Source organism: Malania oleifera, chromosome 5 (genome assembly GCF_029873635.1).
Source record: "Malania oleifera isolate guangnan ecotype guangnan chromosome 5, ASM2987363v1, whole genome shotgun sequence".
NCBI classification, from domain to species: domain Eukaryota; kingdom Viridiplantae; phylum Streptophyta; class Magnoliopsida; order Santalales; family Ximeniaceae; genus Malania; species Malania oleifera.
Genome location: NC_080421.1, coordinates 1,061,471 through 1,080,794, shown reverse-complemented (window position 1 = coordinate 1,080,794; position 19,324 = coordinate 1,061,471). Strand labels below are relative to the sequence as shown.

At 36.4% G+C, this 19,324-nt stretch overlaps 1 protein-coding gene across 1 annotated transcript; it reads right to left on the bottom strand.

The window, feature by feature from the left end:
* Positions 1–5,672: 5,672 nt before the first annotated feature.
* Positions 5,673–11,671, bottom strand: LOC131156366 (uncharacterized). The gene is made up of 9 exons (XM_058109995.1): positions 11,074–11,671; positions 10,332–10,377; positions 10,172–10,250; positions 10,032–10,077; positions 9,850–9,948; positions 8,076–8,144; positions 7,630–7,993; positions 7,360–7,517; positions 5,673–6,910 (listed from the first exon to the last, which is right to left on the bottom strand). Exons 1-9 carry the CDS (start codon positions 11,515–11,517, stop codon positions 5,951–5,953), a joined length of 2,265 nt encoding a protein of 754 aa, XP_057965978.1. The 5' UTR covers positions 11,518–11,671; the 3' UTR covers positions 5,673–5,950.
* Between the last annotated feature and the right edge of the window lie 7,653 nt (positions 11,672–19,324).

Below are 19,324 nucleotides of genomic sequence, written 5' to 3'. Positions count from 1 at the left end.
AACATACGAAGTAAAAAGCATTTGTAATCTTTTTTGACTCACTCGCATTTTTAATTGTCATTTGTCACCTTATATGCATGTGTAGCTTTGTTCATGTGAATTATATTCCTTTCCTCCTATATTTCCCAACCATGACCCTATATTTTTCTTTTTCTATTTCTTTATATTATTTTAGGTTATGTTTGGATTAGAGATTTTGTTTTTAAATCATTTAAAAATATATATTTTCCTATTTTCTCTCCACATTAGATGTTAAAATTTTTAAATTGTTATTAGCATTGAACCCCTCAAATTCAAACATTTAGAGAGAATGTGAGGGAATATGGAGTGAAAGATAATTCATTTGTTACTACATAGTTTAGGCCCAATGAACCAAAAATAAATATGGCATTTATATTCTTTTATAAAAAAATTTATACTTCATGATAAAATTGTGTTATAAATTAATGTCACGTTAACACTTTACAAATTAGTATTCACTCCAGGAAGAGAAATACTATAGAGACCCGGAAAATATAAAAAATCTACAAATTAGTTATAAATCCATTGCTAGTGAATGTTAAGTGCAACCACACGGTCTCGTGGAGAGTATGGCGTGGTAGTCGATTGTGCCAGTGAGTAAGGTAGTTTTGCCACCTGACGTCCGAACGAGGCATAGTTAGGTCAATCGTACTATAGATGGGTAGTTTCATTGTTTTGATCTAACCAGATATGCCAACCGCAGTTTAGATTCAACCTTCAGGCCGCACAACCCTAATCAGGGGGGGAAACATGACATGATGAATATCCTCAAGGCAGTCATGAGTTACAGACAGCACATGGATAGGTTACCGAGGATACTCATGGGCTAGATTATGAGAATGAAAATGAGAAAGAAAAGCTTATGAAAGCTATTGAAATATGAATATGAGAAATGAAAGAGTGTGAGTTTAATTACATAAATAATTATGGCAAAGTAAAACTCTCCGCCCAAGGGCTTACTGAGTAAGGTGAGTGCCCTGATAAGTATTAGTAGTAATCTCACACGAGTTAATAGGGTAAGGTTACAAACGATATCATAGCAGAGGGGCACTACATATATGGGAATTTCCCCTATTCTCGGGAACTTTGCTGATAAATATCAGTTGTAAATGTATGAGTATGAGAAATGGTATCAAAGCTTATAAAATTATGTTTTATATATGTACGATTATGAGTTCATGTAACGCCACAACCTGGGTCTGTCAGGGAGCACTACGTTTATCCTCCTCCACCTGGATCAGACAACAGGGGGGCGGACCTTATCAGACTAATGACTGGCCCCACAGACCAACATGTGTCATTTTCAATGTGTTTTGTCCTCACTCACACACTTCCTAAGAAAACTTCCCAGAAGGTCACCCATCCTAAGATTACTCCAAGTCAAGCACACTTAATCGTGGAGTTCTTATGGAAAGACTCCCGAAAAGAAATGTGCACCTTTTTTATATGGGTAGTAACATCAAATCTTTTTTAAACCTTTCTTTCACGGGGTATCACATTCTCCCCCACTTATAGAACGCAACATCCTCGTTACGAATCCACATTTCCAAACCGAGGTGATGTGAATCTCATTACACTTCCGGCTGGGTAATGTCTTTGATACCATTTTGTAATGCCCTAACCTGGGTTTTTCAGGGAGTACTACGTCTCTCCTCCTCCACTTGGACCAAACAACAGGAGGGCGGGCCTTATCGAACTAATGACTAGTCTCACAGACCAACATGTGTCATTTTCAATGTGTTTTATCCTCACTCACACACTTCCTAAGAAAACTTCCCAGAATGTCACCCATCCCAAGATAGTACTCTAAGTCAAGCATGCTTAATTGTGAAGTTCTTATGGGAAGGTTCTCGAAAAGAAAGGTGCACCTTATTGATATGGGTAGTAATATCAAATCTTTTTTAAGTCTTTCTTCCATGGGATATCACAGTTCATATTTGTATATTTTCTCAAATGATATAATCACTTAAAATGAGTGTATTATGATATAACTAAACTCATGTGTCACACACTGTAAATAATTTAATCCGTCTTACTGAAGGTGTCTCACCCCAATATCTAAACATTTCAAGAAACCATGACAGAAGAGTAGATAAAGCTCTGAGATAGAGGGAGCTGATACCCTGATAGACAAGGTGAGTGTTATGAGCTAGGAATGTTTTATTTCTCTAGAGTATTTTGTTGATTTTTGGGGATGTGTTTAGACATGTATATATAGATGGTTAGAACTCTGATTATTTGTATTATGGATGTTTTGTAAATATTGACTTTCGCTGTTAGGGTTGTTTGTATGAGAATGATTGTTTACCCAATACCCATTTCAGGTCGGGTTATGTTTGAAAAGGTATTAGAGGTTGTGACGTGGCAGATGATTGATTGATTATTATTGATAAAGAAAAAAATGGTATGAAAATCAGGGCGTCACAAATACTTTTCGTTTTATAGGTCCCAATAATGTGGGTTTCATACCACTATAATTTAATGTGGGTCTCTACTTGTATATTATATGATTGGTACGTTTTAAATTATTGCTTTTGGAGAAGTTCACAAAAGGTTGATATACATGGGTGAGCATCAACTGAACCTAAAAGTTTGAGCTTATTTTATCTTGAACTCAATCATGTATCATCCTCCACTTTATGTTTCCAATGTAGGGCAAACTCACTAGTGGTCTAAACAATCTCCCCTTTACTTATTATCTTCAACTACTTCCTCTTCAACAGAAGTCATTATTTATCAAGTAACCAACTAAAAGACATTACTTAAGTATAGAAAAGGGCATGAGATCATGAGAGTCCACTTATCACCACGCCTCTTCTATATGTCTACATCTATAGGAACACATGCATGAAAACTTGAGCCCAATTCAAACTCTCCCCTTCGAGTGAAAATTGTATCCCTCATGGGATAAAGCCTAATTCTCTAATAGTTATTCAAATGGGTCTTACCCTTGCATCTTACATATGTTTAATTGCATTCCATGTGCCTCCAAACAATTCTGCCTCTCACGTCCTAACCTTATTCAGATCCATCTATTTGATCCTTATTGGCCTCAGTCTCCAATTGTTAACATGTCAAGATAATTATCTTTACACCTAGACTTTATAATGTTGTTCGCCCAGAGTTACGAACTGTTGACTTTGATACCAATTGTTGAGATTGGGAAAGTTCAAGAGTGGGCTTCATATACATGGTTGGACACCAACTGAACCCAAAAGCTTAAGTCCATTAGATTTTGAGCTCAAACATGTATATACGCTCTTATCCTTAACTCTATTTTTCAATGTGAGACAAACTCACAAGTGAAATTCTCAACAATATTCCCCTCACTTATGAGTTCCAACCATTCTCCTTTAAACAAAAGTCATTACTTGTCTTGCAACCAATTACGTATTATCATTTAACCATTGAAAAGGACATGAGACCTGAGAGTCCACTCCTCGCCGCCCCTCTTCTATATGTTTACATCCATAGAAACACATGCATGAGTACTTTCCAATTCGAACTCTCCCCCTTGAGGGAAAACTATATCCTCATGGGAGTAAGCCTAATTTACCAACAATTGCTCAAGTAACCCTTATCCCCATACCTTACGTGCCTTGAATTGCATTCTACGTGTCTCCAAACCAATACTACCTCCTCACATCCTAACCCTAATTGAATCTAGTTACCATGCCTAGATGATCCTTATTAGCCTTAGTCACACACTTAATCCTTCAACTGTTAGCTCGTTAGGAGAATTACCTTCACACTTAAATTTTACGATGTCACTCACATAGAGTTATAAACCATCGGCTCTAATACCAATTGTTAGGATTGCAAAAGTCTATGAACGAATTTGATATATATGGGTGAGCACCAATTTCACCCAAAACCTTAAGCCTATTAGTCCTAAATTCAACCATGTATATAAGCACTCATACTCCACTTTATTTTTTCCCTCACTCGTGAGTTTCAACCATTCCCTTTTGAACAAAAGTCATTACTTGACATGCAACCAATTACAATCCATCACTCCATACATTATATGCCTTGAATTGCATTCCATGTGCCTACAAATCAATACTACCTCTTACGTCCTGATCCAATTCAAGTTTATATACCAAGCGGCCTAAATGATCCTTATTAGCCTCAATTATACATACTTGATCTCCTAATTGTTAACACGTTAAGAGAATTAATTTCACACCTATATTTTATAATGTCGCTCGCCTGGATAATTGTTGGGATTGAGGAGGTTAACGAGTGGCTTTGATATATATAGGAGAGTACCAACTTGACCCAAAAACTTAATCCTATTGAGACCTGGGCTCAACCATATATATGCATTCATCCTTCACTATATTTATTCAATGTGGAACAAACTCATAATGAAATTCTCAACAATCTCTCAATCACTTATAAGTTTCAACCACTCGTCCTTAAATAGAAGTCATTAATTGACATGTAACGAACTAGAAGTCATCTCTCAACTATGAGAAAGGGTATGAAACTATAGGAGTCCATTCTTCGTCGTGCCTCTTCCACATATCTACATCCGTAGGAACACATGTTTGAACACTTGAGCTCGATTTGAACTCTCTCTCTTAAGTGGAAACCGTCTCCCTCATGGGAGTAAACTGAATTCTCCAATAGTTGCTCAAGTGGGTTTTACCTCCGCACCTCATGTATCTTAGATTATATTTCACGTGCCTCCAATTCAATCATATCTCTCACATCCTAACCCTATTCGAATTTATCTATTAGGCCTAAATAATCTTTATCGGTTTCAGTCACACACTTAGTCCTCCAACTATTAGCAAGTCTCGAAATTTAGTCTTATGCCTAAACCTTTCAATGTTGCTTGCTTAACCATCCACTTTGATAGCAATTATATGTCATTTGCCATCCTATTAAATTTGAAGCCAACTAATTAATTGAGAACTTGGAAAAAATAAAATGAAATGAAACTATTAAAGGACTATTAAAAATAAATCAAAACAAATGAATAAAAATAACTCTGCGTGTTCAAGATATTGTCTCACCTGACCGGATTAATCCAGAAGATTGAAGAGCCCCAGCTCATGGTGAGGGTTTGGACTTTGAAGTAGTAATTTAGATGATGATATGAGGGCGGTAGCCGTCCGATTAAAAATGGAGCCCACCTGAGGCCTGAGGGCCGTATTGTCAACGATGCAGAGATTGACACCATGGGCCACCTGGACGCGGCTTGATCAGTAAGTACCCAAACAGAGCAGACCAGACCAGACCGGACGTGACCTCATCTCATCGCAAGGTGGTGCATGAGCTGAGCAGGAGGGCTTCCTCCACTTCTGAATCTTTTGACTTTTGACTTTTGACTCTTGACTAAACAACAGAGAGGTGAGTCGACCATCATTCATGAAACAAATACAACCACCAGTAACTTAAGGAGGAGAATACAAATCCTGTCAACAGAATTCGCTAGGCAGATTTAAAAGTCACAATAGAACTGGATTGCAATTTGCTGGCACTACAAAGTGTTTTAAAATTGAAACAATAAAGATTGGAAAACATACTTCACAGGCCCTTGACCTAATGCATGCATACAAGCAAGCCCGGGAAGAAGGAATAGAAGAAAGTATTGACAGACAAATTATTTTGATAACATTCATTTAAGAAGGCATTTACTCTTTTTTGACACATTCTATTTTATTAGAATCCTCTGCTATGTCAATTTCAAGCAACAGACATAACAATGAAGTACTCTTGCTAAATCATGACTTCCCAATGTTACAAATAACACCTTTCTGCTTATGCACCTAACACTGAAAATTAGGATACATTAATCTGTACAAGAACCACCTACACTAATAAAATACAGTTAGGCGTGGCTCATCACCAGAACCCACCATCCTATGGTTAACTTCATTGAAGAGGGGAAAAACCAATTAAATAACTCAGATTATTTTCAGAGCTGCAATGCTAAATCTGGGTGTGTTGAATCAACCCGACTCGAACTAGGAGACCCTTGCGACTGAAATATGACGTTCAAATCTGGTGGAACAGAATCTGGTTTCTGTTGGGTTGATGATCCCTGCCACGATGGGCGTGGATGGAACCCTGCTCTTTGGGCTGTGAATCCTTCACGCCCCGAATTTGGCAAAGAACTACTTGAATTAATTGTACTTGAAGTTTCTGGCAAATTCGGTTCTTGTGAACTCAAACCGTTAGCAGCAGTCATCACATGGACAGGGTTAGAGTTGGTTCTGGACATCATGTCAGGTGTCGGAGAAGACTGCAGGTTGAACCCTGGTGGACGGGCTGCCCCAATGAGTTTCCCCATTTGAGCAGGAAAATTAAACCCAAAAGTACCATTAAAGCCATTCATGCCAGGGCGAACTACTGGATTCATCTGATGAATCTGGGAGGGAGGCCAGGGCCTCGCTGACCCAACATTTAACCCAGCATAGGAATTAAATCCTCGAACAGCTTCTTCACTTTCAGCACTGAGATTGGAAGGTCTATGTCCAACAATGGGTGTGGAGGGGGCAGCAGCAGATGAAGGGAAAACCTTGCTGGAATGACCATCTGGTACTGGAAGGGTGGAAGGCATATCATTTTTAGATGATTCATCTCCTTCAAGCCCCTCTAATGATTCATTTCCTTTTGATTCTACAGTGGAAGTTTGAGTTGAAGAGTATGAATTTCCAGGCTGAGATGGCGATGGCTGAACCAAAGGGGCTGATGGTAGGGGTGGCAACCTCTGAGGCATGGCTTCACTTTCTCCAACCCATCCAGGCCCAAACTTGACTCCCGCAGGCAAGGACCTTTCAATCTTCTTTGAAGCAATTTTCCAAGCAACAGGTCCCAGAGATGCAGCAAAACGACCTAGGCTTCTTGCATAACCAAATTCTGAGTGAAGCCCCACCTGATTCATACAAAATACCCAAAGTCACACCTAATCTGCCTTAGGAGCCACAAAAAAAATCCAGTAAGTGGCTAATTTAGAAAGGACTACTGGAACCACATAGCAGCACATGTTAAGGAGTTGGGACAATTTAATCAAGGGACCCTACAGAGGAATACTCCGGACCAAACACATGACCCGCTTGAAAATTTGAAAGGTACCAAGCATCCAATGTCATCATATTTTCCATCAAACTGTTGTCCAAATTGTTTGATGACTATAGGCACATAACAGCCAGTGCATACGTTCATGGCCATTCAATTACGACATTATTTGACCTCTGAAGTATTTTAGGATTGCCAGATGGGCCCCATCAAACATGTATAAGGTTGTCCGCATGTACTACAGAGCAAATTAAATTTCCATCACACAGAAGAATTAAATAATATCATTGTCAATGGGGTACATACAGCCATCAACTGCTTTTTCTCTCCATCAAATGTGGTCAGCACAGATGACTCCGGTCCACCAGCAGATGGAAGATATTGCTTGTACGTGTTACGCCTGTTCTCGTCAAGAACTAGTTGTTTCTTTCCATGCTTCACTAAATTTCCCTTCAACATGGAGCCTGCAAAGAGAAATATAATTTTCAAGCCTCCACAGGGAAATAAGTATATGGGAGAAAGCAGAACAGCTAAAAAAGAGAGGGAAAATAACAAGTTGATTTTCAAGGTTAGAACCTGTGAAATCATCATGCCTCTCTGATTTTTGTTCAGCCAACCAATTGGTAAAAGCATCACTGTTGCGAGACCCGTGGAAGCCTCGTCCTGATGAATCAGCAGGACCACTCTTGTCTAACAAAGGTCCTTTTCTCAGATCATAGTGGGGTAAAGAAGAGTTTTCTCCCCCAGTAGCCAGGGTTGTGTCAGATGAGAACTCCGAGCCCACCCGCTCCAAGGCAGGCCTGCCCAAGGGTTTCTTTAGGTTCTTCGTTGGTGGTCTGCCTCTCCTTACTATTTTGGGTTCTTGTTCTGGTTCATTATCATCACTATCTTGCCTTAGATTTTCAAAATTCTTTTTTGCTAGTTCTTGTATGGATCGTGCCTAGTAACATAAAGTAAAATTGAGATACAAACAAAAGGAAATGGCCTAACAACAGTAGGATAAAGTTTAGATTTGGTAGTACCTGCCGGAAATATATTGTGTCGGGGGCATTATATTGCATAGCATTTGAACAAATTAAGAAAATATCTTTCTGCATGATGATAAATTCATATTCAGTTTCAATAAATAATATAAGTTCCAATAATCATAGTAGGAAAAGAAAACATCAAGATTCATTCAAAGCACAATCACCATCAAAATTCTGTCAAAATCATAATTTAACCCAGGCACATTATCAAGATATCCTGTGAATGCTAACAGTTCCAAAGATTAACTGAGGCATAATATATTACTTCCTAAAGGGAGAATATACACAAAATGGAAATTTAATCATTAACACGTGAATTTTCAGCCAGTCAAACATATGTTTCCAATGGTGTTGCTTAAAAGGGTGCAGTAATTGCATAAAGAAGACGTGTCAACAAATGGTTAATTGGTTATATGCAAAATCAGTATATTACTGATTCATTCAGCTGATGTCAAGTAAAGAAATGGAGACAAAATCCCAACCATGCAAGTGAGAACACACAAGGATATGGAAAAGAACCAGTTACCAAACAATCCAAGCCTATTGTGCCAATAGCCCAGCAGCATTGTAAAAGGTAGCTGCAAAAGAGCAAACTAACCACAAAACACACATTAATGGTTGTGCTGCTGTGATACATTAGTCGGCCTTGATTTGCACAAAAGGCCTGGATTGACACCTCTACAGGAACTAAGGGATGACCCATTTGGCCAAAGACATTTGCTTTATTCTCCTGTGAGTTAGTAGGAAGTATAAACACTTTTGAGGACATTAATAAAAATTTTATCTCACATAAAAGCTAAAAACAGTATATTGCAGAAAAATTTGGATCAGAAAGAGCAGAGCTCAATCTGATACTCTGCTTGTTTAGGCTTCCAAACATACGCCTTCTAATATGTACTAAACCTAAATGAAAATGAAGCCAGACACGAAAGGCGAGGGCAGGGGCAAGAAGATGCCAAAATGTTCAGACACAATACATATTTATACATAAGCAATGGCGGATGCATAGTTGTTGTCTCAAACATTAACTGAAATAAAATAAATAAAAATTAAATTAAATATGGAAGTTCACTAAATCATTTTACTGACTGGCTCTCATGGGGGAAACTTGTTCTTGGTCAATAATTTTCAATCAAAACTGTTACATTTGAATTTCCAACTTAATTGTTTTCAGCACAAATGTAAAATTATTTTCAGTCAATACAACTGTAGCATTTTATAACACAAATCTATTATTGGTTGATGGCAAAGTACAGCCCCTTCAAACCCAAGACTGGAAGTCAAAAGCCCACAGCAATAAAAAATAGAAAAATAAAATCTTGAAGGATCTTTAATAAAAACAAAATCTAACCTCAAAAAAGTCCAGAAAAAAGTCGTTCCTTTTATCAAAATATAATCCTCAGTTGTTCAAAGATTGAAAACAAAGAGCTAAAGAGCACCACAGAGAACAAATCAGATCAGTGTATAATTCACTTATACAAATATTTAACAAGCGTGGGATGCTTGGCATGCACGATGAGCCTAGTCTACTGTCCACCACAAGAGATGGCAAAAGGGTACAAAACAGTGTTTTGGATATATGTGAAATTGATCACATCCACAGCATCCAATCAGAAATCTACTTAATGGATCAAATCATCATGTTAATATGGGCATCGTCAGCCATGTTTTTTTTTATTTTTTTATATTTTTGAGCACTAAACCTGAATCCCGGAATGAAGGAAACAAGAAAGTGAGACAAGACAAAATGACAAACATGTAACCTGACCTCAAACTGTTCCAAGTTAGCATAAGCTCCACCAGAAAGTTTCTTCCTGACAGTTGCAAAATCCATAGGGTGCTCTATGACATCGTGGTAGTCTGGAAGCTGTAGATATTAGACATCAATAATAAAACTATTTGTTAAAAATTGTTAAGAATTATAAATTATTTCATTGCTCTGAAAATCACCTCTTTTGGGTCCACTGGTTCTGAAAACACGCCATAGGTGTCCTTCCTGAAGGAAAAATTGCAAAGCAACTCAGCAAACTGACAATTAAAAAAAACACAAGAAAGAATATAAAGCAGTACTAATGAGCTCAAAAACACACTTTTGAAGCCTGTCCAGAACGAACACCAACAACTTTTTATCCGGTAAAGGTGTTGAGGGTCCAGAATCCAGCTGGGTCCCTGCATATAATCAAAATTCATTAAAAATCAAAGCTTTCCAGTTATGTATTTCTGAGCACCAAGTGGGAGATTGTTAACAACCTTGGTGGGTACTTGTGGGGTTTGTACCATGAATAGGCTTTTCTCCCTGCACAAAGAATTGAACCTAAGGTCAGCCATAGCCATGAAAATAGCACCAAAATATTTTCCGTGATTAGCGAAGAGAACCACTAGCAACGCTAGCTGCGGTGAAAAAGGAAAGCAAGCGTAGCATTGGGAGTGGGAGAAAACAAAAATAAAAAAGGGAAGACACAGTGGAGAAGAAAGAAACTGAGAAATAATTAAGAAAGGACAAATCCAAACTTTATCAGAAATGACAGTTGCATTATTACTTGACTTCTAAATAAAGACGGATTAAATGCTACTGATTAACAATATAAAAGGGGCTAAAAATAGAAACATGAAGGAAAGAACAAAAGCTACTGCCCCTCTAAATTGCAAAACATATGGGGGAAAAAAAACAGAAGAAAAAAACCCAAACTCGACCAGTCAATTAGTCAAACACATCCACTCAGATGCTAGTAGAAAAAAAAAAAACTAATATTCCAGAAGACTAACGCCGCATATAGCTCAATCAAAGCTGCGAAATTCAAGGGAATTTCACCAGATTCCCAATTGAAACCCCCCCCCCCCCCACCCGCCAAAAGAAGAACACAGAAATAAAGACAAAGCATCGCCGAAAATTGGCGCTTTCAATTGCAAAGCTGTCCATAAATCCGCATGTGTATAAACCCCCATAAAATTTACCACAAAAAGAATAACACAAAACTCATAAATCCCTCACCTTTTCGGTGTTTCCATGATCAGATCCGCCGCCAATCGCATTGATCTTGCGCTTCTTGTGATTCGTGGCGGCCACTTCTTCCTCCGGGTTCGAATCGGAAGCGCCAGAACCGGAATTAAGAGAGGCCGAATTGGTGGAGGATCTCTGGAGTCGGAGGACGAACTTGAGCTTCTTCTCCCGGCGCTTGCCACCGGTGGATTCGTCGTCATCTTCAGCGTCATGGGGGTCGGGGGGGTCGGGGTTAGGGTTCCGGCGAGTGGATCGGCGGGAGGATAGAGAGGTAGCTCTGTAATTAGGGTTTGAATAGGGATTGGAATTGGGTTTGTTGTTGGTGTGTAGGTTTTCTTCTTGCTGCTGCTGTTGTTGTCTGAGACTGCGCTTTTGGAGATCCAACAGAGAAGGTCGTCCTTTCTTCTTCTTCTTCTTCTCCACTACCTTACCCATTCTCTCTCTCTCTCCCCCCTCTCTCTCCTCTCCCTCTCTCTCTCTCCTCTTTCTGTCTCTCTCTACAGACGGGGAGTTATTTTTCTTTTGTTTTTTAATTATTTTATTTTCTGTTGTAATGACTTTTTTGAAGAGCGGGCTTGGCACGTGATCCCCACACGCCTAGCACATGGAATTTGACACGTTTCAACTTCATATTTCCGTCATTTTAACTACTTTTTTGCCCTTTTTTTTTTGGCCTTTTTGCTGAAATATGTTTTTCTATTGTTTTTTTTTTTGCTGAAATATGAACAAAATTTTGTCTTTTAAAGTAATATTTTTCATAGTATTTAATAGTTGTTTTATGTTGACTTCCGTTTTGCTTTGTTTTTGAATTTATATTTATTAAACACTGTAATAGTGTTTTAGGTAGTCCAGTCGGGCTTGCTCTAGTGGTAAGGAAGAACTTGTGACTTTGATGACCTCAAGGTCACAGATTCGATTCCCCACTTGTGGTTTGCACGATGAATTACCAGGAGTGCGTCGATGGGCAAGCGGCAATGTTTTCACCCTCGTGAGTTTGATGTCAAATCACGGGGTCCTTAGGGCTCGTCAGTGGCTGAAGTTGTCATGTCATTAAAAAAAGAAAACAGTGTTTTAGGTCACATAATGCGTCAGTAAGTAATAGTGAGTTATTTATTGTGAGGAACAGTATAAGGGATAGGCATAAATCTAAAATTAATTTGAAGAAGGATTTAGTAGTCCTAAATTTATCAAAAAAAAATTTTCTATGATCGTATAAATCGGCGCAAAAGAATTCATGTAGTTGATCTCATCTAATGAAACTTAAAGTTTGATTTTGTTGTTATAGTTGTTGTAGTAATAGTGTTTATTGTATAAAATTTAGATTTTAAACTTAAATTTGTATGAACTTAGACAAATTATAGTGTAAAATTATATTAAATATTTTTATCAATTTACTTTGATATAAATTTATATTTCAAAATTTATACTATAAAATGCTATTTGAGTAAATTATGAATCAAAATTGTAAAGACATCAATAATAAATTAACCATTAGTCCACATTATATGCATGGTTCACAATTTTTAAAATTTTTATTTTTAATAAAAAATAACTATTAAAAAAGATAAAAATTAAAGATATTTTGCTTTAAGCTAAAGAAAAGTTATGAAACGGCTATGTATTGTTTTAGATATTTAAATAACTATACAAAAAATTTAATATTATTGCTTTTAAATATTTTGTTAAGAAAAGATATTTTGTTTTATATGCATGGTTTTTTAATATTATTGCTTTTAAATATTTTTAAAAACCACTCTGAAAAAACAGAAGTTAAAAGAACTTTTTTTAATTTGATTAGGAGAATGGTTGGAATATAACTATTGGACATTCAAAAAATCAAACAAATTAAAAAACCCTAGATGTATTTAAGAATGTTATCATTATGATAATAGAAATGATTGGAACTTGATGCTTTAATTTTACTCCAAATGAGCAATAACAACAACAACAACAACAAAACCAAGCCTTAGTCCCACTAAGTGGGGTCGGCTATATGAATCCTTTTCCGCCAATTTATGCGATCATGGACCATTTCTTTTGATAGATTCAAAGATATTAAATCCTTACTCACTATCTCCTCCCAAGTTATTTTAGGTCTACCCCTACCCCTTCTACTGCCCCCCACAGTAACTAAGTCACTCTTCCTCACAGGTGCACTATAAGGCCTATGTTGCAAGTGTCCATACCATCTGAGTCGTCCTTTCCTTATCTTATCTTCTATAGGAGCTACACCTAACTTGGAATATAGGGATACTTACGGGTAAAAGTATGGAAATTGTGGATACAATGATTAGAAGAAGAATTAGTATAATTTGCCTTCAAGAATGAGCAATATTGAATAATTTATTAACCACCCTAGCTTTTTATTTTCAAATTATTCTAAAATAATATACTCTTCTTGTTATTCTAAAATTCAACATATATAAAAAAAATTATTATTATAATGTTGTTTTTATTACATCAACATTATAATAAAATAGTTAAATTTTATTATTTTAAAAAATATTATAAGACAAAAAGTAATAAAAAATTAAAATTATTGCATTTATAATTTTATTAGACTATTATTTTATATCTAAATGCATAAAAGGGCCCATTGAGTCGTGGTGTCGTACCCTTCATCAAAATGTATTTTTCGCCATTATGAATTAATGATAATTGTTATAGCCATATTTTATGTGCCTTAGTTGCTTATTGTGGTCATATTTGTAATTTTTGAGATAAGAAAAAAAAATAAAAATAAAAAAAGGTAGCATTGAGAGGCTGGTGAGGTAAAAGAGATAACATAGAATTTATAATGAACATCAAATCTTAGTAGACATAAGAATCAATAGAATAAACATTAGAGGATTTGTTTTATTATGATCTAAAAATCTACTCAAAAATGTTTGCAGCTCTACGATATGAGAATTGTTATTACAAGTGTGATGTCTAAGATTTAAGAGTCAACTCGCATACAGCTGACCTTATAAGTGGCATACCAACACTAATTCTAAAATTCACTTAATAGGTCACATAATTATTCCAAAGTTATCCAAGCTCTCTTTTAAGTTTTCACCCTAAAGCGGCCTATTGAAACCGATGTTTTAAAAACCGAATAGGTGACCAACCCAGAAAGACCACCAGGCTGGTTGGACAAGTTGTTGAATTAGTGATGCTAGCATGATGTCATAATATATATTTATATATAATATATACCTATATATAAATTTATAATTATAAATAATGAAGAATAGAATATATAATTATTGTTATATTACCACTTTACCTAAAAGTTTAAACTATTAAGTTGTGGGTCAACAATGTATATCAAGCTTTAACACTCCCCTGTACGTGCAACCCAACGGCATGTGGAAAGATAAACATGAGAATTTAGATATACTCCCAAGAGCGAGGTGAATTGGGTTTTCAAAATTTATTTGTAAACTTAGGTTTGTAAATACCTTAGTTAAAGTATTACCCTTTTAAATTTAATGTCTAACAACCACATAATCAGCAATAATTTTGAAGTCAACAATCCTTTGTTCAATCCAAAATCAATCTTTTATAAATGAATGATATTAAAGACCAACTTGATTAAAATCTCAGAACTTCAATATTCAAAATCACAATTTTCTTCAACAACAATTAGAACAATGTTAAAATAATTTCAAAAGATTAATTTTATAAAGTCTCAAACTTTCCTTTAATTAATTAAGCAAGATTAACTTCAGCTGTGATATAAAAAACAGTAGTCAACTTTGAACTTGTTAAATCAATCAATGATAACAAATATATTCCTTGATTTCAAGTATGAAACAAAATCAGTATTTTAGCAACTTCCAATATAAACATTGTAATGACCCCAAAAATGTATGTATGATTAAAGCATAATAATAATAATAAAATAATAAAAATGGTATTTAAGTTAATATCAATACAGAGGAGCTTTTCTGTAGGATCCTTAATTTCACATTTGATACTTAAGAAAGACCTTGTCTTAGCGAGTGCTTAGAGACCATTGCGACTCAGTCACTCCCTGGAGGTCGGTCTGATCAAAATGGAATTTCATAAGATAAACTAAGTAGACACTGTTTGTACACGTAAATAAGTACATATACATAAAATAATATTTTGACTGACATAATTTGTAGAAATATATGATATAATAATAATAATAATAGTAATAATAATAATAATAATAATACTATAGGTATCCTATGCGGGGCCCACATGATCAGGTGGGGCCCATATGAGTCTCATACTCGAACTTGTTTCGGCATATCAACCGCAGTCTTCACATAATCTATATGTACCTACAATGAGTTACGAATTGAAGTGTGTTTTGAATGTATGTCCTTGTGTGAGGGTTGAACCGTAGGACATAGGTCGATCAATTTCATTCTACATCATTGTCCTTGTATACACTTCATAAATCTCGCAATACAGGTAATAACTTCCACATCCAACGCATGTAAGGCTCACAAGACCATTTGGAGCCTACATGAGTCCACAAGACCATGTAGGGCTCACATGAGCCCACAAGACTATGTGGGGCCCACATGAGTCCTGAAACTGTAAAGAGCCTATAAAATCGTGTGAGGACTATTGGAGTTACGTATGACCCACTTGGGTCTCGAAGTTGTGTGGGGCCTACATGAGTTTTCGAAATTCAAACTTAATTATTTTTCATAAAAAAAAAATACTAAAACATAGCTTAAAAATAATAACAATGATAATAATAATGATTTTAAAAAATTAATTAATTAATTAATTAAATGGGAGTGTCGGCAAGCACTCCCATTTTCCCTTCATGTACTCCCATTATAACGCCTCGTCTCGCCACGTGGGCCCGGGGTGCTACTTTAGTGACGTCTGTGTACGTAATACCATAATCATTAAACATAAATGCAACGGAAGTGATGAAACATTCACCAAACATACATTACTAGAGTTCTAAGTCCTTTCATACATATAAGTTTCTAAACATCCATATTACAATCTGACCCAAAACTGGATAACTAGTTCGGTCCATACAACCAAAATACATATCCATTAACTTACAACATAACTTACATACACCTGAGATCGTACAAATCTTCACAAAAAAACTATTCTAACTTCCACCCCCTGACGTTGCTAAGCACGATACCTGTTCTTTCTCGAAAAGATGATTTATATATTGGGGTGAGACACTTCTTAGTAAGGATGATCAAGTTAATATCAGTGTGTGGGCAGCATGCATTAGTGTTTACAAAAAAATATTCATTCTTCATATAACCGAAAATAGCTATCTTTACATCATACGTACTTATACAGTTGGAAATATTTATTTCATTCTCCTGACATAAATAGTTCAGTCATTTCATAACATAATTTACATAAATATACAAATATGCATAAAAGACACCTCCTAGGATTAGTGTCATGTATAACCCCCGTGGTCAGGCTTGTGCTGTCCGAAGGCTGGACTAAGCCTGGGGTGATCAACCCAGACAAAGTCAACATACATCTGCGTCATAACTCCGACTACGCAGGCATCTGCAATTTTACTTGCGTGACCTGATTGCCCTACTGTGTCCTGAAAGTCTGGGCTTCTAGGTATGGTACACCCTCTACCGATGCTAATCGGCATAGAACCACCCACAACACTCTCGCAATACAGCGTGGGCGCACATGGTCACATACAAAATTCTTAGTAACGATACCGTGCTCATGACATAATGGTCCATCAGTGTTCCTAAAGCATATCGTGCAATTTAAGTAATAAAACCATATTTCATAATCATTTCATATAAATCTTGACATAATACCAAACACAGCCCTCGCAGCCATCATACATATAAAACTCGGCCCTCGCGGCCATCATGTAAGTCTTCATGCATTTTCATAAAAAGTTCCAGTATTTCACAAACATTCATCATTCACCTGCCACATAATTTCCTGTACTTTGAATATACCCGTAGGCAACCAAGAAAACATAGCATATATAGTTTAAAACATAAAATTGAGTTTTCCACCATTCGTTTTACTGAAATTACCATAACATATATCTTAGGTTTGAAAATAGATTTTTTGAACGATCGGTTTTAGAAACTTCATTGAAAACCTGAATATACTTACTTCATAAACATTCAAACGATTCGATTTAATTAAAAACGCTGACTTAATTTAATCCCCTTACCTTTTTTGAAAAAGAATCTGAAACGTTCGAAAATCGAACCCTAGCTTTTTCCTGAGATCAAAAATCTACTCCACTAGGATTGTAGATATTGGCTCCTTGATCCTCGTGGTAACTTCCAATCATCAATTCGAGCGACGAACAGCGAAGAAACCAAAGAGAGAGAGAGAGAGAGAGAGAGAGAGAGAGAGAGAGAGTATGGGCAGGGGCTAAAGAGAGAGAGATTAGATTTCTTAATGAAGAAGCAAACAAAAATCTTTTTTATAGACTCTTGACCTGGTCAAATTCGTCAATGAAGTGATGCCTTCGTCGATGAGTTACAGAAGGCTGTTCGTCGATGAAATAAGGCCTTCACCGACAAACCCTAAACCTGATATTTTCGACCGTTCTAGATCTATTCGTCGACAAGACTCTGAATTTTGGCGACGAACTACATAAGGGCTTCGTCGATGAGAACATGGACCTCGTCAACGAAGCCTGCTATTCCGCTTTTTAAAAATTTTCCTTTCTTATTTAATTTCTTTATTTTCCTAGTTCGGTTCTCTATAATCTCCCCTTTTTATAAAAATTTCGTCCTTGAAATTTGCAAACTATTTTCTATCACATCATCTAAACTGTTACTGCTCCGACTCTAGGAAGACATGGCGACCACCCACATAGCAACCCCGTCTCAAATTTATTACATGTCCTCACTTATGACGGAGGAATACAGTGGTTACACATAGTGTCACGGGAATTTACAATAGCATACATAATTCTCCCAGGGCCTGCCTATACATTAACTCATAAACAACTAACAAACTAAACACACTTACCTTACCTTACCTTGCCTGCATATAAAACTAACACATACCTATTCAACCGTACTAGTCTATCTAACACTGATCATCGTTGAAAAGGTGTGGGTACTTCTGGCGTATTTCTGTCTCTAACTCCCAAGAAGCCTCCTCGATCGCATGATTACGCCATAGTTGTAATGCCCCAGCCCGCTATACATCCCCAGAGTGCTACTACACTTGTATAATACACCTATCTCTAATAAACATACATATACAACCCACCCTGAATAGGGACATACGAGTATTTCATACTGATCTGAAATCTCATGCATAGAGGAAAACATAAACGTCCATATGGAAAATCTAAAAGACATACCAGAGTTTCTAACTGTATCCTTAAATACATACAATCATACTTAAAATAGAACATGTTCTCAAAATCTCCAAAAGATATTCTAAACTAAGTCTGTTACATATACAAACACTTACGTAAGCTAAACAAAACGACCCTTCAAGTCCCTCTAACAATTAGGACTGACATCCTGTAGGACCTGAAACAAAGGTTGTATGTTGGGGTGAGACACTTCTCAGTAAGGTGGAAGATATTACATCAGTGAGTAACCACATGCATTTTTTTCAATTGAAAGCAATTACATATAAAAGCATATTCTCAATACTGTAATATAGGAGATATATAAACATAATTCCTACAATAGATGGTTTACCATCATAACAAGCGAGAGTTCCCGAGGTTAAGGTAGGGTATAGGCCCATACACTGTACGATCCCTTCGCCCGATACTCAAACTTGTGACTTTGCCCATTTTTAGTTTTCAAATCATAAATATGCATATTTAGAACACTGCCCAGCTTAGATACAATAATAACAAATGCCAACACTACCCCTTGGCTTCAGGTTATGCGATTTACTATAGTCCAACTGGTACCACCTAGTCCATTAATCCACCAGTGGCCACTCCAATATCCAACCAACTATCTCGATACCCACATTGAAAATCATATGTGTGGTTGCACTGTATCCAATATATATATATATATAAAGCAACGAAACCACGCTTAATGTTGAGGTTTTTAAGGCTCTCTTATGACAGTGAGCTTTTTAGGGCTCTCATATAACGGTAAGCTTTTTAAGGCCCTGATATAACGATGAGCTTTTTAAGGCTCTGATATCACAAGCTTCGGTTTCAAATATCATATATACAATTTATGATAAAACGAATTAACTTGTTTCAAATTTACAAATCGCCTGTACAATTCCAATATTTTCACAAACTCATTCATTC